Raw genomic sequence first — 24,655 nt, 5'->3', positions numbered from 1 at the left:
TTGAGAACGTATTCATAGATTGTGAACAAGAATGTATGTCTCATCTACTAGTCTAACAGCCTACAGCCCCTCCTTCCTCACTGCTATTTCTAGTGTATATTTTCTTGGAACTTCAGAAAATCATCACTTGGAGTAAAGAGAGATTTGGCAGTTGGTTCTTCTCTGGATATATAGAAATTAAAATTAGCCTTTTAGAATTGTTTGGGGGAAGAGTTAGCTAAAATGAGCCTTGTATCACTTCCAGCAGTGAATCAGTAGTATTGGACTTCTAGGTCAGCATAAAGTTTCATAACAACGCACCAATTTAGATGATGAGAGGTTTCCTCTGCCCACTTGGGGGATTTGATATTTTTAAAACTAAACATGCAAGGACTTTAGAAATCTTTTTGTTTCTGTATCCATGACCTTTTGTTTTTGCTAATTTTTATTTTGGTGTATTTCCCTTAATTGCTAAGTTTCTGAAAGCTCAGATCTCTTAATCCCCTCAGCTGTAGGGCCATGGGTATTTAGGGGACATATTCTTGATTTACCAGTTTAATTTTAATTTCTTCTGCTTTGTATTTTCATTGTTATCACATTTTTCATTGGATTGATAACTTGGTAAGATTCACAGATTTTCATATTAATGTTTTTTTTTCATTCAAGCTGGTTTATGAATTCCTTGAGTATAGGCATGTACAATGTTAATTGTTTAGTTTCTGCTCCCTTAGTGTTTTTTGACTGTTCTTTGCACATAATTGATAATCACTGAATGTTATTCATTAGGCTAAGTTTTTCAGTAAATACTGAAACTGCTTAATAGTCTGTGCAGAATTTAAATTTATTTGCATAGTAATGGTAAATTAGGAAGAGCATTGGCTTCCAATAGATACTTGTTTCATCTACTGGCTGTTCTTTTATTGGAACATCTGTACATGTATCAAAATGCTTTTAGGGACAAAATTAGAATTACTGTGATGGCTGTTACACGAATTTAAAAAAACAGCTTCAAATGAAACTAAACTGTATGAAAGGAAGTGACCAGGAGAGAATAAGGTAAATAGCAGAGCACTAAAATAAACTCATATTGTACTTAAGTTACGAACTGTAGCGTTATGAATACTAACTATAGATACACGACATGTTTTAATATACCAAGATGGCCACTTATGCCAGCCACTTTGGAATTTTCTGATAGGATGACAGCATAGCTTCTGTTTTCTAAAGCCCAAATTGCTAAAATTAGAATTCAGGTGTTTGAATTAAAGGTGCTTCAGTTTCATAATGCACTGCTTGATTGAAACAAAAAAAGTTAAGTTCCTTTAAGCTTTTGTGGTTAAAAATTTATTTCCTTAATCAGTTTTCCATTCCCTGAAATATTTAGTGCCTTTATTAAGAGTTTTTTATAGCAGTGTTGAGTGTGATGCCTTGTAAACAGTGGATTTTTAATTTACCATAATTCAAATTCATATTTTTTTTATCTTTGCTAGGAGTTTGAATTTAGAATTTAATTTCTCAGAACATTCTCTCCAGGAAGAATTTTACAGTATCTCAAAGACTTCACTTGATTGCTTGATCCTGCATAAAACCCAAGGTAAATAATATCCTTTATTCTAGTTTTCAGTTTTGGCTTATTTAAGAAAATGTGACTTCTGAACTCATGATTTAGACTGATTAAAAGTGATGTGGTCTGAAACTCTTGGGGGCTTTCTGGTGGCTTGTATGAAGTAAGCCAGATTTTAAAAGATAGTTTTAAGGAAAAGATTGTCTATCTCTTCTGCTTCTAGGTTGTGTGCCTGCTTCTACTTCTATAAACACATCTGCTTAAAGACTCAGAACACACAAAGTTATTTAAAAATAAAACAAGACAAAATAACTCTGCTTATTTAACTACCTTCCTTTATGCATGCAAGAGGAGGTCTGTAACTTAGCTTTTTTCCCCTTATGTGGGTGTTAAGGTAATTAAAATTGATTGCTTATTATGTGCTAAGCATTGTATTAAGTATATTACATGTATCAACTTGTTTAATCCTCACTATAACTCTGAGGAGAGTACTGTCTTTATGTATTTCCTAAGTTACTTGGAATTAAGAGTGAGAGAAGACAAAGCTGGTATTTGTCTCTTTGAAGATAGATATGTTTTGTTTTAAAATAAATACTTGACACCCCTTGAATTTGTCATTTATGTGGTTTTTTGGTGAGGAAGTATGCAGACATCATTGTCTCCTCTATAATTCAGCTCATCTTAGTACTTTCAAATAGTATTTCATAATACTGAGCAAAGTCTAGGTAGGTCAAATAAGTGCCCTAAAACATTTTGGTAGTAGGAGAAATGGTTTAAATATATGGCAATTGCAGGCTATTAAGAAAGTTTAATGAATTGTTTTTTATGGAAAAAATTACTTATTTTGTATAAGTTAGTGGAAATTTGGAAATAGTGTAGCAGGAATAAAGTTGGGAGGCATATGTATATGTTTAATTTTGTGAAGAGTAGATCTTATAAATCATTTAGTCCTGTTACTGATTTCTGTGAGGTCTGATTATTGTATTAGATACTAGGTAGTGTTTAGAAAAGTTACAATACTGGTGCCCAAGTTCTCTTTTTCGTGTAGTTCCAAATTATCTCTTTCTTGCAGCAATCTCTTCAGTTTATTCATCTTTTATCCTTTTTCATCTTCTCACCAGAAGGCTACAGGGTGAACCTAGGCATTGTCACATAAGTCCATTTTTATTCTGCAGTCATGACTATTGAAAGCAGAGCCATGGCTCCAGCTGTTCAGACTTAGTGACCTTTATTCTACTAGGAGACTATCCATCACCATTCCAAGCAGTATTGTATACATGGAGTGGTCAATTTAGTCCCATTTCAAGGCCATAAAGCACTTATGATGGCAGTCGGGTAGGTTTATTCTGTATTTTTTAGTATTGCGCCACTTGTACTTTCTTTTTTTCAGGTTCGTTATCTGTAATACTCTGATGTTATTTATCTTTTTTACAGGAGAGGTAGGCATTTGTATTGGGCATGGAATAACATCTAACATGCTGCTGTAGTCTGATATCATTGCTCTTTCTGGCTTCTGCAGCTGCTGCCTTTTTGGATTGAGGCACATAGGTGGGGCAGTCCATAGAAATCTTCTGTTGTGTCTTCACTATACAGTACCTGTCATGTAGGTGAAAATACAGTTTTAGTTAGGGATAATTGACTGTCTTAGTACTCATGAATAATGATGAGTAATATCCTTTGAGAAACTTACGTCTTGTAAATTCAATTTGTATCCGAAAATAAGTTAAATAATTGAAACATTTTCACTTGTATTGTGATTTTAACCTTTTTCACTCTCTCATTTGACTAGGAGAAAAGAAATGGGTCGCTCCAATTCTAGATCACACTCTTCAAGATCAAAGTCTAGATCACAGTCTAGTTCACGATCAAGATCAAGATCACACTCTAGAAAGAAGAGATACAGGTGAATTACTGTGCTTTTAATTCCTTAAATAATGATAATAATCATATCAGCTAATACTTATGAAGTGCTTACACAGAGTGCTACATTCATTAACATGTTTTATTCTCAAAGAACCCTGTGAATGGATCTATTGTTATCCTTGTTTTAGAGTTAGTTCACTGGGGGTCTTGGAATGTATTTCCTGCAGATAAGCGGGAACTGCTGTAATGTTAAGAGATGAATTGGATAATGTAAGAATTATTTGACAGTAAGCAGTCTTTGCATACTGTTTCTTAGTTTCTCATTTCTGACTCTGAGGTCTCAGTAGGTTTATTGTTTAAAAATTATAAACTCTGGTTGTCTTTCTTTAAGTAGTAATACATACTTAACATAGAAAATAGAGACCACAAGTTGAAAATAAAAGTGACCATAATTTCATTATGAATTAATACTTGTTTATGATTTTCCTGTACTATTTTTCTAGGCCTAAGTTTTTATTATGCATGCATTTAGCCAATGGTATTTCACTGGTGAATATTCTTCCATGGCATTACATTTTCTTTTAACACTATCACTTTAAGTGCCTGCATAAAGGTACTGTAATTTGTTAGTGTGTCCTGTTGTTGGTTGTCAATTTTTTCCCCTGTTTTCTGTGCCTTCATTCCTAAGCCCTTTATTTCTCAATATTTACCTTAGAATTGAGATTTTCTTCATTGAAAACAGTAAACTTTTACTTTTGTATAAATGAGGGCTTTTTAAAAAATAATACATTTTTGGCTTTGACACTTTATTTACGTGTTATATTCAACCAGAAGTATTTGGGATGGTAGGATGTAATAGTTTATTTTTCTTGGATTGATATTTATTTCATTTTTAGTTCTAGGTCTCGTTCCAGGACATATTCAAGATCTCGTAGTAGAGATCGCATGTATTCTAGAGATTATCGCCGAGATTACAGAAATAATAGAGGAATGAGACGACCTTATGGGTACAGAGGAAGGGGTAGAGGGTATTATCAAGGAGGAGGAGGTAGATATCATCGAGGTGGATATAGACCTGTTTGGAATAGAAGACACTCCAGGAGTCCTAGACGAGGTCGTTCACGTTCCAGGAGTCCAAAAAGAAGATCCGTTTCTTCTCAAAGATCCCGAAGCAGATCTCGCCGGTCATATAGATCATCTAGGTCTCCAAGATCATCCTCTTCTCGTTCTTCGTCCCCGTATAGCAAGTCTCCTGTCTCTAAAAGACGAGGGTCTCAGGAAAAACAAACCAAAAAAGCTGAAGGGGAGCCCCAAGAAGAGAGTCCTTTGAAAAACAAGTCACAGGAGGAACCGAAAGATACATTTGAACATGACCCATCTGAATCTATTGATGAGTTTAATAAATCATCAGCCACATCTGGTGATATTTGGCCTGGCCTTTCAGCATATGATAATAGTCCCAGATCACCCCATAGTCCTTCACCAATTGCTACACCACCTAGTCAGAGTTCATCTTGCTCTGATGCCCCCATGCTCAGTACAGTACACTCTGCAAAAAACACCCCCTCTCAGCATTCACATTCCATTCAGCATAGTCCTGAAAGGTCTGGGTCTGGTTCTGTTGGAAATGGATCTAGTAGATACAGTCCTTCTCAGAATAGTCCAATTCATCACATCCCTTCACGAAGAAGCCCTGCAAAGACAATCACACCACAGAATGCTCCAAGAGATGAGGCTAGGGGACGTTCCTCATTTTATCCTGATGGTGGGGATCAGGAAACTGCAAAGACAGGAAAATTCTTAAAAAGGTAAGAACTAAGAGAATTTAGATTATAATATTAATACTTCTGATCTTTGAATTCTTTTTGGATTTTAAGGCTAAAAATTGCATTGTGATGTGTATTTAGCTATTTTTACTCCTGACTTCCTTCTTTATAAGATAATTCCAAGTTGGTTTTATTCGTATCTTGTTAACTTTGGAAGTGAAGTATTCTAATAAATGTTTATGAAGCTAATTCATATTCCTCCTTTTCATTTTATCCATTTTTAGTCAGTCCAGAATTGAGAGTATAAATGAGAAATTGAGTAGCATAAAGCATAACTAATGGTTAACATGTTGTAAAAACAGTAAAAACAATATAACTAATGGTTAACATGTTGTAAAAACAGATTAATTTTATAAGTGTTAGCTTATTTTGTACTCTTCACCATTATAAAGTGACCTACATAAATAATGCAATTATATTACATGTTCTTGTGTGGTATTATAAACAGTCCAGCTACCAGTTTTTAACGAATGTGCCTGACTGTAGAAAAGATAATAAATGGTATTTCTTACTCAAGTAAACATTTCAGAGAGATACTTGGTTTGAATTCTAATTTCAAGCATTGCTAAAGGTTACTAAAAAGCTTAATGAAAATGGGTTGCAAAGGTAGTGTGATTGACTTACAAGTGAGGGAATACTGCAAGCATGCTATTTATGATTTAGTGCTATACAATCTAAAATTAATTTTCTTAGTGGACTGATACATAGTTTCTACTTAATGTTGCCAGAAAGCATCATTTTCTACTGCAAAGTATATATGAACTATTTTGTGGTCTAGATAGACTAGTAAATATCTAATATTAATTACCTTGAAGTCCACTTTTTTGAACTCTTATTTATATAAGTGAAATAGTCTGAGATTGAGTATAATCATAAGTAGAATTTTAATAGATAAGTATATTGTTTATTAGTGGTTTTTAGCCTCAGAAATTAAGCTGTGTTGTATGTTCTAGAATCTCTGGAAATTTGGATTTGTTAGTGCAGAATTGTGGACTATAAATAGAACAGGTTTTTGAGATGGCTTTACTTTTTTTAAACTTTAGGAAGTCTAATGTGTAAATTTATTTAAAACCAGTACATAAGCTGTATGGATGCTTTTAATGCTTTTTAAAAGTGGAATCTGAAAAAGCACTTTTCAGTAGGGTTTTTTCCTCTTATTACTGGTCCTGTGATATTGGGAAGCACAATTAAGTATGCAAGTGATCTGCAATGAATGCAATCCAGAGTTACCATCCTCTTCTTTGCTTATTCACAGGTTCACAGATGAAGAGTCTAGAGTATTCCTGCTTGATAGGGGTAATACCAGGGATAAAGAGGCTCCAAAGGAGAAAGGATCAGAGAAAGGGAGGGCAGAGGGAGAATGGGAAGATCAGGAAGCTCTAGATTACTTCAGTGATAAAGAGTCTGGAAAACAAAAGTTTAATGATTCAGAAGGGGATGACACAGAGGAGACAGAGGATTATAGACAGTTCAGGAAGTCAGTTCTTGCAGATCAGGGTAAAAATTTTGCTACTACATCTCACCGGAATACTGAGGAGGAAGGACCCAAGTACAAGTCCAAAGTTTCATTGAAAGGCAATAGAGAAAGTGATGGATTTAGAGAAGAAAAAAATTATAAACTTAAAGAGACTGGATATGTAGTGGAAAGGCCTAGCACTACAAAAGATAAGCACAAGGAAGACGACAAAAATTCTGAAAGAATAACAGTAAAGAAAGAAACTCAGTCACCTGAGCAGGTAAAGTCTGAAAAGCTCAAAGACCTCTTTGATTACAGTCCCCCTCTACACAAGAATCTGGATGCACGAGAAAAGTCTACCTTCAGAGAGGAGAGTCCACTTAGGATCAAAATGATAGCCAGTGATTCTCATCGTCCTGAAGTCAAACTCAAAATGGCACCTGTTCCTCTTGATGATTCTAACAGGTAATCCACACTGATACCTAATAAATAATCTGTGGGTGGTTAGTTAATAATCCAGTTAATTATTTTCTGAATGTACTTACCATTTTCATATTCAAACCAATGGTATATTTTGTTTGTATGTGTCTGTTACCGATATGCTCCAGACCTGCTTCCTTGACTAAAGACAGGCTACTTGCTAGTACACTTGTCCATTCTGTCAAGAAGGAGCAAGAATTCCGATCCATCTTTGACCACATTAAGTTGCCACAGGCCAGCAAAAGCACTTCAGAGTCATTTATTCAACACATTGTGTCCTTGGTTCATCATGTTAAAGGTATGTTTAGTATGTTTCTTATCGTGAATTAAAGTTATCTTGTAAGTAAAAAAATGAACAGCTATGTGTAATGATTAATGCACCCCAGGACTAGCAAGTATATATAGACTATTAAATTTTTGGAAAAATAGCACTACACGAAAGAGCTAACAGTCTGGTTAACATTAAGACCTATTTAGTAAAGTGATTTTTAATATTTAATAAAGTGATTAAAATGCTAAATAGAATTAAAACATACCCTAAAAATCTGTATTATGATAAAACATGACGTAGATTTATACAATGCTAAAAGTCTTTTTGAAATGTACCGTAATACTGTATTTGAAGTGCAGGGTGCTTACAGATTATCTTTGATTGCATGCATGGGACTTGTATTAATGTACTCTTGGCATTGGATTTATAACAAAGTGGGGCAGTATTGTTATTATTAAGAATTTCTTTTTAACTTTTAAAGAAACTTGAAACCAGTGGGGAAAAACAGTATTAATTTCCTGTGTTAATTTTGTATTAGTTAACTTGTTATAATATTTGGCTTTTTTATATGATAAATAAACAAGAAAAAACATTATTAGGAGTTTTAAAGGGGAAGAATTTCAAGAAATTTATAAGTATGTTGGGTAAGTAGTGATTCTGTGAATAGTGACTGATTAGGATAATAATTATGACATTTCTTTAGGTCCTGGGGTTGATAAGGGTGTTCGTTTCAACTGAGTAGTGATGTTCTATTTTCACTAGTACGTAGTTTTAGTTTCAAAGTTACTAATAATTTTCAAAGGTTTTAGCATGTGACTTTTTGGGCAAATAGAACTTGTTTTTATTATTTTGGTTTTGTGTTTGAAAGGCAGTTTACTTTGAAATAGTTTCTTACCCAGGAATCTCCATGGCTGTTGCTCTGAAAAGCCGTTTTCTGAAAAGTTTGTCTTTGGATGTGAGAACAACTGATAATAGCTGAAACTTGCCTTTAGCAAATTCTTTATGCATTTGATATTTCAAAACAGTGACTAGTTAATGAATTTCATTTTGACTATAATTATTTAAACATAGTAACAAAAGAGTTTTGTTATTTGGCTATAACTAGGTTTGTGAACCAGTTTATGACCATATTACTGTGGTGCATAGAATATGAAACGTTAACATTTTTTCTTTTTTCATCTTTTTTTGACCTGTCTCCACATTTTACAGTTTATTGGTGAATTTTGAGATCAGGTTTTCATAAAATTTTTCCTTTTTCGTTTTCCTTTTTTTTTTAAAAAAGAAAAAGAATTGTAGTTATGTTTCATTATTCGTATTGTGCAACCGATCTGAACAGCTCTTACTTAACATAGAGCTGAAAATGCCCAGTGATGTTTTCTTTTTCATTGTAACTAGGTCCTGGAATATGTTTTGAAATGGCAAATCCATGTTTCAAAGTAAAATAGCTGTTGAAAGATACAGGCAAAGTTGAATCTTCTGTCTTCCTGGCAAAAATGGCATAAAAACTGAGTTGCTAGCTCAAATTCCTGGGTTTCATGGAATTATGATTGAGGCACTACCCTTGTAGTGGCCGTTTCAAGTTTTAATGATTGGTTATGAGACATGTGCTGGATATTGGGCGGTAAGTTGACACAGATGTATGTTGACCTGTTAAGCAGATAGCTTGCTTCATAATGTAACATTTCATGACTTTATACGTCTTTCTATATTACATCTACAGCATATTTTGAAATGGTTTAAAAACTAATCAGTATTGCTATTACTAATTTTAAAGTTGTTAAAAGAAAGACAAGACAATAATATCAAATGTGCTGTCAGGTTTGCCAAGATGCCAGAGTTTTGGAGTAATTAGTGTTAATTGATTTAAAAAATATTTTTCCAATTGAAATGGCAGTATTCAGTTTTTTCTTAAATCCAGTTTTTGTTGTCAACATAGTTCTTGCTGAAATACTTTGATTAGCTTACTAAAACTAGCTGTGTAGTTACCGTAGCATTTTTTGTTTCCTGCAAATGATTACTTGAAGTTAACTTCATTGGTTCATATTGGCAAGGCTTAAGGACATTCACATATTGTTCCTTTTTGTTCTGTTTGAGGAAGTGTAGTGCATTATTGAAATGGAATTAGAGACTCAATTTAATATATTTATTGTTCTTGGTCTATATGCAATATTGACAGGGACCTGTGAGGAACTTTGCATCAGTTACCTGTTGAGGTACAAGAAGTTACAAGGGACAGGGTAGGAGTTCTTTGTAACACTTGGTTCTCTTCTGCTAGGTTTCTTGAGTATTTTTATTTTTCTTTTCACCTGCTACATGCCCTTCTGTCACAAATGAAAATCGCTCTTAAAGTAAAGATAACTAACTGGGCAGTGTTTCTCCTAAATCAACAGAGCAATACTTCAAATCAGCTGCAGTGACTCTAAACGAGAGGTTCACCTCGTATCAGAAAGCCACTGAAGAACATAGTGCCCGGCAAAAGAGCCCTGAGATACACAGGTAATGTATACTGGGCATGTAAAAATGTTGTTTTGATAGGAAGACGCTGTTCAAACAAGTTTATGTTGGAACTTTAGACAAGATATATGGAACTACGTGGATGTTATGACACAAACGAACTTTGATTTGTAGCTTGAATAAATATATTTCCAATCTTGAAAAGTTTGTAATTTACTGTTTCTTTTTAATTTTCAGTTTTATTTGGTTTAAACTGGTTGTTAGAACTTAAAACACTAATTCTTATCACTTGCCAGTATGAAATTAAATAGTTACAACATCTGTATGTTGGGAGGGGGTTGGATGCCTAGAGAAGTAACCCTTGAATTAGATTTACTTCCAGTAAGTTTGTAAAATTAAAATGCTTGGTGAAAGGTAGAATTGTTTTTCATGAAAAGCTCGTGAATGTTGAAGTCAGACGGTTGTATTCCAGTCCTTGCTCTCTCACTTAATTGCGTTGTGATAAAAAAGTTACTTAATCGCTTAACATTAGTTTTTCCCATCTACAAACAAGAATAACAGTGCCTATTTTGCAGGATGGTGGTGACAATTAGTATTGATTATAAAATATCTAGTTCGGTGCTTAATACAAAGTAGGTATGGTTTTGGTGGTCACTGCTGAAGAGGCACTGAGAAGATGAAACTGACACTAGCTTAAAAAGGCAAGGAGGGGCACAGAATAAAACTAAAGATCTACTGAATCTGTAAAAATATTGGAGATACTTAACAAATAATCCTATTTGTGTATTCATTGATACACAATGATTATAATTGTATGATGATTAACACTTAAAATGATAATGTCCAATTTAATCAAAACATGTTTTCCTTTTTTTGATGGTTAAAGTAAGCTTGATATCTTAAAAGGTCAGGCTTCATTTATATATAAAAATTTGGTTGAAGCATTTTAATTCATTTTTAATATAGTTTTTATTTCTTAATTATCTATTAGGAATTAGATTAATAATCTTGCTGTGCTAAATTAGACAACTGGGAGAGAAACAACTGTCTAGTATTTCCTTTACAAAAATGGACAATTTTAGGAATTTGTGGAACCATAAAGTTAATGTGACTACAAATAGACTTTATTTTACATTAAGGAGAATTGACATCTCTCCAAGTGCCCTGAGGAAGCACACGCGTTTAGCAGGGGAAGAGAGAGTTTTTAAAGAAGAAAATCAAAAGGTATGTTTTGAATGGACCTTTTTTTTTTTCTCATGTTAACTTCAGCTTAGTTAATGATGTTGTACTAATAAGCATAGTTTGTTTAGGCAAAATGTTTAAGGATATCATCTGTAACTTGTAAATACATTATGTATATATTTATGGTAGCATATATAGTGTACTTTCCTAGAAGAAATTAAGCTGACACTTGTACTATATATCTAAGTTAAACCAAGAATGATTTTTTTAAATGCTACTGAAAGGAAGAAACTAGTTCTAAGAAAAGGGCAAAGAATCAATGAGTAGACAAAGGAAAATTATAAAAGCAAAGATATAAATTATATTAGGGTTTCCGTTAGAGGTGAAATGGATGAGCCAGAATATTCCTTGATTTATGTGTGCCTAAATTAATATCTCTAGGTTCTTCACAGAGAGAACAAGAAGTAATCTCCATGCTACTGGGCATTTTTGATCTGGACTAAGAAATAAGCATTCTAAGAACTGGTTTACAAATGAACATTTGGAACAAAAACTGTGTTATAGTTTTTGTGGATTGTGGGGAAGAATGCTTTTAAACTTGAGAAAGGAGTCTGAATGACTGGAATTACTGGCGTTGGGGTCGGAGGACTCTTGAGTATGGAATTCAGTCGTTAAGGGACTCTGATTAATTGATAATTTGAAATTGACATTTTCAAAGTAGATTATATGACAGTCCATAAAAGTCTAGTTGAAATATGGAGCAAGGTTAAAAGGGAGCAACTGTCTGTTGTAGTGAAAAGGCTAGGGAACCTGGAAGCGTATTGCTTGGTTCCAATTCTGGCCATCACCAAGTACTGTTTCTGTGATATTAGGAAAGTAATTAGCGTCTTGGACATTGGTTTTCTAATAGGAAGAGTGAGAATACATCTATCTTGCAGAGTTGAATAATTGGGCTGTTATGAAAACATTGGCATTTTTATTACTAGAAGCTGTTATTAATGGTTGTAGTATATAACCATTTTAATTAGGCATGCTATTAATTCATTAGATAAGAAATTTAGAGCTTAGGAAGAAAGTGGTTTCTTTGCATGGGGCACATTAATCTTGGAAAACCAGATTCTGAGAAGTGAATGCTAATTTTGGCTTTTACTTTCAATACCTTGGGTTCAATGTTGGTTAATTTTGTTTTGCCCACAATTTAGTCTATTCTTGTACTCTGACAGAGTGAGTATCTTCCTTCTCTCTGTTACTCAGACCGATTTTGATCGAGAGGAGAGAAAATAGTGATAACTAATGGAAGGACAAGAGGATATGACATTGCTTTTTATCCTTTATCTTCCTATCTGAGTGAACAATTAACATATATTTAGTACTATGTTGTTTATATATATGTATATATATGTATGCATATATATATGTGTGTATATATATAGTTTGGCCTTTACAAAATACTTTCACTTTTATTGTTACTTGTGGACTTGGTAATAATGTATTACTAGGTGAATAGGAAGATTTTTGCTCTTGATTAGATTTTTCTTGTTACAGTGGGAGCAAATGGGTGAGTAGTTGGTATCATTTGGAGATATGAATGTTTATGAACATTATAGCTAGACTTCCCAGAGTACTTCTTATTGTTGAATAGTAGCAAGGATGTCCACATTGCTTAGCATCTTACTGATGTATAATTTTTCTTCATTCCTAGATGCCTCTTTCCATCTTCCTAAATTATATAGTATTTGAAAAAGCAATGGAACAAGAAGGAGGTGAATTGTGACCCAGTTAAACTAATGTCCGTTGCAATACCTGAATTGAGAAAGGGCAGTATATGGCCCAGATACTGAGTACAGGATTGGGAATAATATCTTTCTGGCTTTGTTTCTACCCTTGTTCAACCTCAGTTGGTTTCATTAATCATATTACGCTTGCATGTTATGGAAATTACAGAATACTTAACTTTTGAAGCGGTTTTTATTGGGTTGGTCAACTTATATGGGAAGAGCTTGATGACAACGAGGCTTAAATAATGAGAACCATTACTTTAGGATCCCTTAGCTTTATAGGCAGATGGCTACACCCACAACTGAGTATAACCTCTATCATTGTTAAACTATATAAAAAACCGTTTTGAAGGATAAATGAGGATGTGCTGAGTACAAAAATAATTGTATCATAGTACTGTATGAAAGTTTATTATGGATTGCTTTGAACAAAAACCTATGACATTTTCAAGATGATTTACCTTTTAATAATTTCCCCAGTCCCATTATACTTGCGTACACAAATGTTTAGTGAAAACATCAAGTACATTTTTAAACAAAAACTAAGTATGGAAGTAGTATGTTACTCATTCTTTTCTGATACTAAAATGCCAGCTTAGAAATTGGCATAAAATTTGGTTTTGTGTGTGTGTATATATACACACACACACACACATGTACATACACGCACATATATACGTATTTTTGTCCCTATAGTTTCCCTGAAATCTGTATTTTATATCTGTCTTTTATAGGGAGATAAAAAATTAAGGTGTGATTCTGCTGATCTTCGGCATGACATTGATCGTCGGAGAAAAGAAAGAAGTAAAGAACGGGGGGATTCCAAGGGCTCCAGGGAATCCAGTGGATCAAGAAAGCAGGAAAAAACTCCAAAAGATTACAAGGAATACAAATCTTACAAAGATGACAGGTAACTGTTAAAACTGTCTGAGTTAGGTTTTAGCTTCTAATTAGCCTTTAATAATTGTCAGCTTAATTGCTTTCAATTTTGACTGTGTAATCGAATGTTTAAATTTAAACAATTAAAATTATTTGTTTTACAGCAAAAATATATTTGTCTTTTACACGGCTTATGGTGGATGAGGACAAAAACTTTGGAATAGCAAGCTAACACTGAAAAAAAAAATGACAAATTAATGTGTCCTATTATCCAGGCTACATCAGGAGGTTGGACTTCAATGCAGTGCATTTCTAGAAACAGTTTGTGTAAGAACTTTGGTTCGTTATGCTTGATTCCGCACTTTTTCAACTCATAACACCCAGAGTACAAGAATTTTAAACTGATGTCTAGTGGTTTAACATGGGAGAGATGGGGGGGAGGAAGGACTAGTTTTTTTGAAATAGCAATGTGTATTAGTCTTTCAAAGTAATGTTTCCATGGATACTGTTAGAAGTGGTAAGAGTTATCGCAGGTATGACCTTTTCGGGTGTTGGATTAGAATCATGTAAAATTGTTCATCATAGAGTCAAATAAATAACAGGAATACTAAGAAGTATTATAGATAATTGTTTTCCTTGCTATTCATTAGGTAAATGGTGGATTTTACTTGTGTTTTTTAATTTATGACTGGTATTTGTAATGTCATATGCTTTTTATTTCAATAACGGAGTTATGGCCTAAACGATATCAACTGTTCTCACCCAGGGTGTACAAACTGCATTCATTTTGAAACATGGCCTTAAGACCATTCTTACTTTTTCCTACTCTTCTCTTCCTTTCCTTAAAATAAAAATAAGTTTAAAATATTGAAGAACTGAACCTTATTCTTGAAGTTGCCAGACTGCTAGTTTCTAACTGGCATGTCATACCATGTTTTTCAGTAGTCATGTAAAACAAATATTGAAGGAGAATGGAAACAGACTATGTCAGAGTTTAACACCCAATCATTTTAGTTGCATAATAATTTTAATAGGGGATAGTTTTTTTGACTTGAAAAATATCCCTCTTATTATAAGATTCAACAGGGGGTCTTTTTATCTTTTTAAAAAATAGCACACATTTTTTGTTTGCTTTATTTTGCAGTAAACATAAAAGTAGAGAGCAAGATCATTCTCGATCTTCATCCTCTTCAGCATCACCTTCTTCTCCCAGTTCTCGAGAAGAAAAGGAGAGTAAGAAGGAAAGAGAAGAAGAATTTAAAACTCACCATGAACTGAAAGAATACTCAGGCTTTGGAGGAGTTAGCCGACCACGAGGAACCTTTGTAAGTAATAAAATTATCTTTGATCATTTGGTAGAACTTTACTTAAGAGTACTATACATAAGGAAAGTAAAATATATGTTTTAGACATTGTTGTGTGAGTCATTACTCGTATAGCCTTGAAAAATAAAATGGTATTTGATATATCGTCATTAAAAAATGCCATTTAGGGGGAGTGAGGAAGGGCTTGGAGCTGGGATGATGCTTTCTTTGTATATAAAGTAAAAAATAAATGTTTTTGCCTGATTTTAAAAGAATAAAATGCCATTTTGAGATTTAGAAGCATCTATATAAACTAGATAACTTTTCTTAACATTGGAATCAGTAACTACATAGTGCTTAGAGACCCAAGAGTCAAGCAAAGTTAGTGATTGAGATCCATTTCTTTAATCACTTAGTCCTTGAAAAAAGTCTTGAAACAAACAAAAAAATCCATATGTTCATCTCTGTATTGACAGCTATTTTCATTTTTGCCTATTATCTTCAAGTTCTTGTTTATCCGTGTATCAGTCATAGAAATTATATCTTTTCTTTTTATTCTACATAGCATATGCATTATTCCCATGTTTCCATAAATTTGTTACAATTGTTAATTTAATGACTTCATAGTAGTGCATCTTCTTGACTCTTTAATTTCTAGATTCAGATTCCTACCTTGAGCAAGTATCCAGTTTGTTATTAGTGGGGTTCACTAATTAGATGATTTGGGAAAGAGAAGAGCTTTGCCTGTATGGTGATAGGTGTAGTTGAACACTTGGGATGTTAGTGTTAGGAATTAGACAACTCTTTTGGCTAGTAGAAGGGAAACAAACCAACTTGATTATTTAAAAATTTTAGTTCAGGCCTTGAAAGTGCAGCATTCTGACTGCACTGTTAACTAATTAGGTTGACTGCATTTCTTCTTAACCTACTCAGCTTTCAGTAGGCAGAATTTTTTGCCTCCTTACTGGCCTCAGTGGCCATGAAGTTGAGATTTAGGAAAGAAATTAGGGAATGTTTTTTGTTACTGCAGTAAAATTAGAGTTTGCATGTAACTTAATACCTCTTGATTTCACTACTAAACAACTTTGTTAATGTTAATCAGTTTCGAATTAGAGGCAGAGGAAGAGCCAGAGGAGTTTTTGCTGGGACAAATACTGGTCCAAACAACTCAAATACTACTTTTCAAAAGAGACCGAAGGAAGAGGAATGGGATCCAGAATATACCCCAAAGAGCAAGAAGTACTTCTTGGTGGGTGTTAGAAATCTCTGTTTATTTGGTTTGCATTAATTTTCAAAGCATACTGGGTGAATACATTTGAGTACAGGTATCCACTACTATGAGAAGATTTCACCATCATATAGGAAACTTTTAAAATAAATCATTACCCAGATGATTTTGAAGTTTTGAAAATGTGGGTCCCTTTAGTCCTGTTTATACTTTATTGATATCACCTATGGGCTGATCAGGGTAAAGTAAAAATATACCTGATTTGATAGCCACATTCAGAGAAGAACAGTAACTTGTTTCGTATCTGTCTATAAGACGGTAAAAGTTGTAGAAGCTTCTAATTAAGATTTACTTTTCATCATCGCAGCTATTTGTTTAATTGAAAGACAAGGAGAAGAATTCTTTCACAGTACATGTAATTAAGGTTCTCAGGAGGCTGTTAACTTTTATTGGAGTAAAAGGAAGATGAAAAATTACATTATGGAAAAGTTGCTAGATACACATTACTTTAGTGCTTCCTTGTGATGCTCTTCTCTCTGAAGTAGTTTTATAAGGGATGAAGCCAGAGGAGGTGGGTCCTGAAAGATTCTCTAGGTAATGATGGAAATTTTCTGCACTTTGGCATGGGAGAAGAGGGTTTTTTCCTGTATTATAGAAACTTGAGGAAACACCAAAAACTATTACCAGAATACTCATTTTTGTCATAGCTTCTCAGGGAAGTCATGTTTTAGAGACTATTTCTGAAGACTAATTGTTTTGTCGAAGCAGGGAGGAAAATAGTACTGGATTTTATAGAAATGTATCTTTCATTTGGCTTTTTATGAATATATTTGAATAAACCTGAATGTCCATGCCATCAGCTAAATTAGAGTTATAGAGCTGTATTCTGAAGTAGATCTATATTTTGTTTGAAGAATGGGCATTGTAGCTGTTTCAAAAACTAATTTCCATTTGCCTCTTTGGGATACTTTAAGGACCAAGAGTCTGAAAAAGTTAAGCATAATGTTTGCACAGCATATGCTCATGTGAGGAGAAATTTATGCTTGAGTTGACAGTCTGGAAAGTGAAAGGCATTTTATTCAGTTACAGAAAAGTTTAAAAGACCTATCTCCTTTTCGATTTAAGAATTTATGAATAGACTGCTGTTTATGCTGTAGATGGAAAGATAAATATGATTTCAATTCTTGGCTTACGAGACCTAGTAATGGAGAACATTCTAAATACATATGGTGGATTATTGCAAAGGAGATACTGATTAGAAGAGACTTCGTAGACGATATTGGATTGAATCTTGAGCTTAAAAGATGAGCAGGTGTACTGTAAGAAAGCAGGAGTGAAACATCCTTAAATAGAGAACTCCAATACTCAGATGGCTAGATGATTGGTGTAAGTTTGGGAAAATTAAGAAAAAGCGGGAGCCAAATTTTAGAAGGCCATAATACTTTAATAAATTTGGATGTTAAGCAGAGTTTGGAAAATCATGGTTGTGACAAACATATCTGGGAAATAATTGTTTGAACTAAGGGGCTATAGGTTTGGGAAAAGTTTAAGGAACATTTATGAAGGCTTATTCAGGGAGCCACTAGTCGGGTGTTGGTAGTGAGAAGATGGAATCTCTCAAAGATAGGGAATAAAGGGGAAAGCAGCTAATTTGAGGTGAAGATTAAGTTCTGTTATTGAAGTGCCAGGCAGAAATTAAGTGGAAGTGTGCAGTAGGCAGTTGCTAATGCAGATGGAGAGAGACAAAAGTCTAGGAGCCATCATTCAGTCACAAAGCCACAGTAAGATCATCCAGTCAGAAGAGATTAAAAGGCCAACCTTGCAAAGGAGGGGTGAGGAGTGAGTGATTGTAAAAATGCCAGACAAATAGAGCAAATGTGAAAGGACAAAAAGTTAAGAGGGAAATGAGAGGTGAACAAGTAGATAGTAATTGTTTAGCACCCTTAAACATTTTACGAATATTTAATTTAGGCCAGACCTTCATTTTTCTATGGTGTTCTTTCAGTCTCCAGTATCATAGTTTTTATCTTAAATTGGGACATAATTATTTTTTATTGTCATACAGCTAGGCGTTACAGTAATTAAGAAGAGTGTTATTTAACATTTTATATGTTGCTATTCTGGGTTATGTTTTAAAACCTCCATTTCTATATAAATATAGGCATACACGTGCATTTGTCACAGACTAATGCTTACTAGAAGTAAACTTAACGCATCACATTTTTTCATATAAATCAGTTTCCAAAATTAATTATTTTGTTAATTAATGAGCTATTGGAATGACAACTCTGGTTTTTACCTGGGAATTTAAAGTTAAAATATTTTGCGTAGTCTGAATAGGTCTGACTTTTCAGACAGCTAGTGTTGAGAATAGAAATATTAAAAAAAATTTGAGACTAAATGAAGTTGAAAATTATAGATTCCCCTAGGTTTTGACACACATGGAAATTTTGTCCAGAGTAATGAAGCATTTAATACTTAGTAAAAATAATGGATAGCATTTATTGAGCATATATTATGGTAGGCACCATTCTAAGTGTTTCACATATATGAATTTATTTTCATGCTCATGAAGTCCTTTTGAGGTAGGACCATTATTCCACTTGTATAGATGGAAAACGCAGAGGTACAGAGATTGAGCAGCTTGACCAAAGGTACATGGCCAGTAGGAGTGGGGTCAGGATTTGAACCCATGCCTTGGGCTCCAAAAGGTTCTTACAGCTCGTATCATTTTTCCTCCAGTACTGAGTAATAGTAACATTTGTTGCATTCTTAATCTGAAATTTACCTTCTCAGAAGTTTGATTTATGCAAAGATAAGGTAATGTTTTCAATAATAAGTATTCCAGGAAAGATAATAGTCTTTAGAACCTGAAATTCTCTGGAGAGGTGAGAGTACGTGAAGAGTTGGAGCAAGTGGAAAAGTACTAAAATGGGCAAGTTCTCCATGTTGAGTTGAAGTCATCTGAGGAAGAGAAAATCCCTGTGGGGAAGGACGTTTGGGTTGGCGCTTTAATAAATTCACTCTTTGAAACTTGATCATTCTATACAGAAGAGTTCAGAGGATTCAGAAGGTCTTGGTTCTAACATGGCCTCCTTTGTTAACATATTGTTGGCTGTGTATTATAACTATCTGACATCCTCTTTGTCATCTATGAAGTAATTAATTTTAATTAGTCTGTAACAGGACTAAAATCTTGGATGTAAGAATTTGAGGATTAAGAGTTAGTATGCTTAGGGACTTCCCTGGCGGTCCAGTGGTTAGGACTCCGAGATTTTACTGCAGGGAGCATGGGTTCAATCCCTGGTCAGGGAACTAAGATCTCGCATGCCTCTTGGCGCGGTGAAAAGAAAAATTAAAAAGTTAGTGTGCTTAGCATCAAAATGTCACTTAGGTATCTGCCGGGATACCCTCTGAAAAACACAGTGTGATCTTGGAGCTTTTGTTTTCTTTAATTTCAGATGATTGTATGTTTAAAAGTAATTGCTAGTTTAACTGTAGTGTCTGGCTTTGCCACTGCTTTTTCTGTTTCAGCTCTTAGCTACCTCATACGGTAACTATTTACTGTCACCAAGATACCTAGAAAACGTATTCTGTGGATGATGGGCATAAGGGGCAGTGGAAAAGATTGACTCTGTGGCTTTGGGCAAGTTACTCAATTTCTCTGTGCCTCAGTTTCTTTATATCTAAAATGGGGTTAGTAACAGTATTTTACAGGGTTGTTGTGAGAATTAGATGAGTAATAAGCACCATATAAACTTTATCACCACCGTTGATTGCTTGCTTGTCAGGCACTGGGCTGGGCACTTTTTAACAGATCGTTTATGTTTCTTCAAGGCTATCTCTGGTTTTTTTAAATGAGGAAGTAAAGTCACACAGTTTCTGTTAAGATTTAAACCCATGCCTCTGGCTTCAGTGGCTGTTTGCTTCTTCCTACAACTCCATGGAATACTGTGTAAACACCACAAACAAGAAAGCATAAAGGCTATATAGAGTTAGTTGTGTTAATACCAAAAGGGAGCCTGAAATTATGTAATTGTGTGTGCATATTATTTTGAGTGGCAGACTATTTTAAAATAGTTTATTTTGGGTTTACAGTTGAACTTTCTGACATACTGAAATTTACACTTTTGATAGTTCCTAAGTTCATTGTTTGAGTCATGCACACCTCTGCCTAGTCATCTTTTATTGGTTTGATAAAGCTAGATTATTAGAAGTGGGTAAGGACTCTTTCATATAGTCTGTTAATTACATGTGTGAACTTTTCAAGTGATTCAGGAGGGTGATCTGTATTACATGAATATGCACAAAGGCACATTGCATGTTTTGAAAATGTGTTCATATTATGTGTTTGAAAAGTTTTAGTGACCTTTGGACAGTTGATCAATATCAGTACTCCATAAGTTGTACTTAATGTATGTAGATTGTACTTGTTTACAGTATGCAACATTGTTTGCATTATGCCTGTTGTCTCATAAAGGGGTGTCACTCCCATTTTTGTAGGTACGAACTTAAAAGTAAGTTTGAGGTGGGCAGCAGTTAAATTACATTACAGGAGAACTTTGGCTTTTTGTTTTGTACTTTGGGATGTAATACTCTTCTGCTTGTCGACAAAGTCAAGTACTTTTCAGTTTTGCAGATGTTTTGATTAAAGGAACAATTTGTAACTTGGGGAACATCTGTTTTTGGATGCAGCTAATGAAAAATTAAGGTTGGGCTGTAATAACTGCAGTATTTTAGGTTAGTGAAGAAGAAAGAATTTGAGATATTACTCTAGGGACCACGCCATCATGATTTGGCTTGTGAAATTTCCTTGCCAAGAAGACTGATGTGTAATACACATTGATTTAGATTTAAATCTCAGGATTTTTAAAATCTGTTGCTATATGTAAACTATAATTCTTATCACCTGTTTTATTTAGTAAATGTTACTGATAATGTAATGATATTTTTATGCTTTGTTGCATATTTATGACTGAGGTAATTTTTTGGGGAAAAATATCGGTTATTTTATCATTTATACACAGTATAATATACTTATTAATAATAAGTGGACTTAGACGGAAATAAAAACGGAAAGCAAAAATAAAAATTTTGAAAATTGGCAGTAATTTAGCAGTTGAGATTCTCCAAAAAAATTGGACAGCTCTCAAATGCTTGGGTTACGAAGCAATGATGTAACTGTTTGCTTTCATGATGGAGTATGTTTTTGTTGAAAAATTCAGTTTTATTGGTTTTGTTTTGTGTTTTGGAACAGTACCAATCTCATTTACCCAATCTTCAGACAATTTATACCATGACTTATGATTGGGGATATAATTATCTTCCTTACAAGAAAGACATTTCATTGATGATTGTTTTTAACCTTTCTGTAGCATGATGACAGAGATGATGGTGTGGATTATTGGGCCAAAAGAGGAAGAGGTCGTGGTACTTTTCAACGTGGCAGAGGGCGCTTTAACTTCAAAAAATCAGGTAGCAGTCCAAAATGGACTCATGACAAATATCAAGGGGACGGGATTGTTGAAGATGAAGAAGAGACCATGGAAAATAATGAAGAAAAGAAGGACAGACGCAAAGAAGAAAAGGTAGAAATTTCCAACTTGTTAGTGATTCTTATATTTTCTTATGTTATGGGTTTGGTGGGCCAGTTAATTAATTTTTAGGAACGATGATTATTTTGGATCATTTTCACTCTTCATATCTTTGCTAATCTTTCTCTCTTTTTTTTTTTTTTTTAGGAATAGTAAATCTGAAGTGAGATTGCAACAGAGAACAGAACTTGCACCCACCATTTTTTTACATGATTTTTGTTTTCAAATAAGAATGTAAGCATTTTACTTAAATTTTACTGTTTGCAAGTAGTAGTCTAGAGAAATTTTGTTTTAAGTCTTCAAATATCCTGAAAAATAGTAGACTGTATGTTGGAAATTGTACTGAAATAAAGTAGAAAATTGTTACGTACCATATTTGTAACTATCAACTTTTAAAAAAAATACTTTTACTGTTTTTGTTACATGCATTGTAATTCTGCTTTGTCTATAAGATATGGTCAAGTACAGCTCTGTGAAAGTTATGATTCTCTTCCCTCCCTGTTTGTTAATGTTTATTCTGAAGTAAACGTTAGCTCTACATACAAATCCCTGAATAGCAGTTGTTTATAGAAACCACACTAACTATTTTAACTGTATACATCTGTTTAACATTCTCCTTAATTCAAACACACTACATTGTAGGGTGACTAATTTTTGAAGTGTACCATGGAAAAAGTTGTTATTTTGGTAAACTAAGCTAGTTTAACACCTCAGCAAATGTTTAAGAAGGAAAAAGAAACTTTGCCAATCGTGAAAAAAGTACAAGCTGTTAAAAGTTAGATTGAAAAGTATGAGAATATTTTTCTTTTTTCTTTTTTTAACTGAAAGCAAGCAGTGGCCTATATACAAACCATTCTTAGGAGCCTTTACTATTTGAGTTCAAAATTCAATATTCTCTTTCTATTCTTCCCTGAAAGTTTGAGTCATGGTCTTAGATATCAGCTATTGTTTGAGAGAGGAAACTGGTTTGCAATAGTACAAATAAAAACTCCCTTCCTACTGAACGTCTTAGACTTTAAAAAAAAAAAAAAACAGAACAAAACCTGTAATCCTGGCATTGGTATGGAAGAGGATTATTCTGCAGAGTAACTTGATACATTAAAAAGCCGTGTACCTGATGTCATACCTTACATATTTATTTGAGCTTTTGGACAGCCAAATCATTAGTTTGTAGTCTAACCATAAGGAAAAATAGGCGAACAGAATATACTGCTCATTAGTGGTATTTTAAGTAACTTGTTTTTCATATGTCACCAATAAAAAGATCTGACAGGAAGTTTGTCACAGCATTGATCTAACTTGTTTTTTATTTTTTTCCATATTTCAGTTGCAGTTTGTAAAATGGGTTTTCTTTTTCTTCCCAAGGGTTCTATTGTTCAGGAAGATAATCTTTCAAATGTGAATTGCCTTTATGTTTATGATGATATCTCTTAGAAGGAATGAAAATCCAAAATAGTAAATTTCAGTGTTTAAGTCTGTCTGCTCTTAGAGCATATATAAAAGTAGTCAAATTTCACTTGTTAATTCAGCAACTGAATTAGTTTTTATGTTTGCATTAAAAGGAGATAATGCTTATTCTGTTAGTGTAAACTTTTAAACATCTTAAGTGTATGGCTCTTTCATCCTCACTGATGGTTTGTTTACAGGTGCTCTTCTAGCACCTTAACTGCAGTCAGAGGCATTAGCTAAGAGCTGTATGAGGGAAAAACATGAAAACAAAACTCAGTATATGTGATGTTCATGGCCCTAAGATCCTTAAGTATTGCATCATTATTTTTATTTTGTCTTTCTGAAATTGTTTGAGCAGAGGAAATACTGTCAAAGGAACTATGTGTTGCATTAATCAGGGCATAACTAATATTCTCCTAGTCAGAATAATAATTACATGCTAAAGCAACATGGATTTGATCTCTGACACAGGAGAATTTTCACGACCATTTTATTTTATACAAATAAATTTAGCTTTTATTTTAACAGTTATTATTTGGTTAGATACTGAATCTCTATGCATGTCTATAAATGTGCAGTTTTGCTTTTCCATGTAAGACAACAGGAAAGGGGAACCTACTGAGAAATTACTTTAGGGAGTAGGAATAAAGCTACCCAAGTCCTACCAACAGGTTATATTTTAAGTGCAAATGCGTTGCTTTAACCCAAATATGTTAATGATTTGGTTACTTTTATTAAATAAAATTGAGGAAGGAGTATCCTATTAGAATATAGTAGGAAGGGTGATTGTGAAAACACTGCAATAGAATGCCATTGTGGATGTTATTTTTTTTTTAGAGCCAAGCATATAAAAAGCCTGTGTGAATTTTTTTAAACCGCAATTTAACACCCTACTTCATGACATGTTATAAAAGCTGAATGGTTCCTCTTGGTAAGGATATTTGTTTACAAGTGCTAGAAAATAGTAACTCCTTGATAACCTGCATTAACACACTTCCTTTTGCTTAGAGAAGGAAAATAAAAATGAACCAAAGGATATTTCCAGAAGGGATTAAGAAAGCTGTTTTAAGAAGGCCATGACTCAGTCCTTAGGTGTGTACACCTTTCAACATCATAGGAATTTTAATTAAAAAAGCAAAATTTGTTTTTCCAGTTGTAGCCTACTTTAAGGAATTACTGTTTTTCCCCTTTTGTCACAGTTAAAATCAAGTGTTGGGAATTCAGTTATAATTTGAGTAAAAATATATCCAGTAAGAATGAATGTAGATGGCTAACTGATTCTTACTCAGTGTGATGTATAATGCAACAGGGACCCTTGTAAATTGTCATATGCCAATAAAATGTCATA

At 33.7% G+C, this 24,655-nt stretch overlaps 1 protein-coding gene across 15 annotated transcripts in view; it reads left to right on the top strand.

Moving 5' to 3' along the window:
* The window catches only part of BCLAF1 (BCL2 associated transcription factor 1), a 29,558-nt gene extending 4,903 nt beyond the window's left edge, over nt 1–24,655 (top strand). For 3 of the 15 annotated variants that reach the window (XM_082668767.1, XM_082668773.1, XM_082668774.1), the window contains 12 exons: nt 1,470–1,573; nt 3,333–3,446; nt 4,303–5,214; nt 6,488–7,153; nt 7,297–7,466; nt 9,830–9,935; nt 11,015–11,117; nt 13,588–13,763; nt 14,877–15,057; nt 16,139–16,285; nt 21,640–21,852; nt 22,006–24,655. In XM_082668767.1, the coding sequence (XP_082524893.1) occupies nt 3,343–3,446; nt 4,303–5,214; nt 6,488–7,153; nt 7,297–7,466; nt 9,830–9,935; nt 11,015–11,117; nt 13,588–13,763; nt 14,877–15,057; nt 16,139–16,285; nt 21,640–21,852; nt 22,006–22,011 (2,784 nt within the window). In that variant the 5' untranslated portion in view covers nt 1,470–1,573; nt 3,333–3,342 and the 3' untranslated portion in view covers nt 22,012–24,655. Of the gene's footprint in view, nt 1–1,469; nt 1,574–3,332; nt 3,447–4,302; nt 5,215–6,487; nt 7,154–7,296; nt 7,467–9,829; nt 9,936–11,014; nt 11,118–13,587; nt 13,764–13,896; nt 14,816–14,876; nt 15,058–16,138; nt 16,286–21,639; nt 21,853–22,005 lie in introns of those variants that run through there. The other 12 variants (XM_082668779.1, XM_082668776.1, XM_082668778.1 and 9 more) reach the window with 12 other exon arrangements.

This window comes from Grampus griseus, assembly GCF_964374135.1.
Source record: "Grampus griseus genome assembly, chromosome: 13".
Lineage (NCBI taxonomy): Eukaryota > Metazoa > Chordata > Mammalia > Artiodactyla > Delphinidae > Grampus > Grampus griseus.
This window is presented reverse-complemented; position numbering and strand designations above follow the sequence as displayed.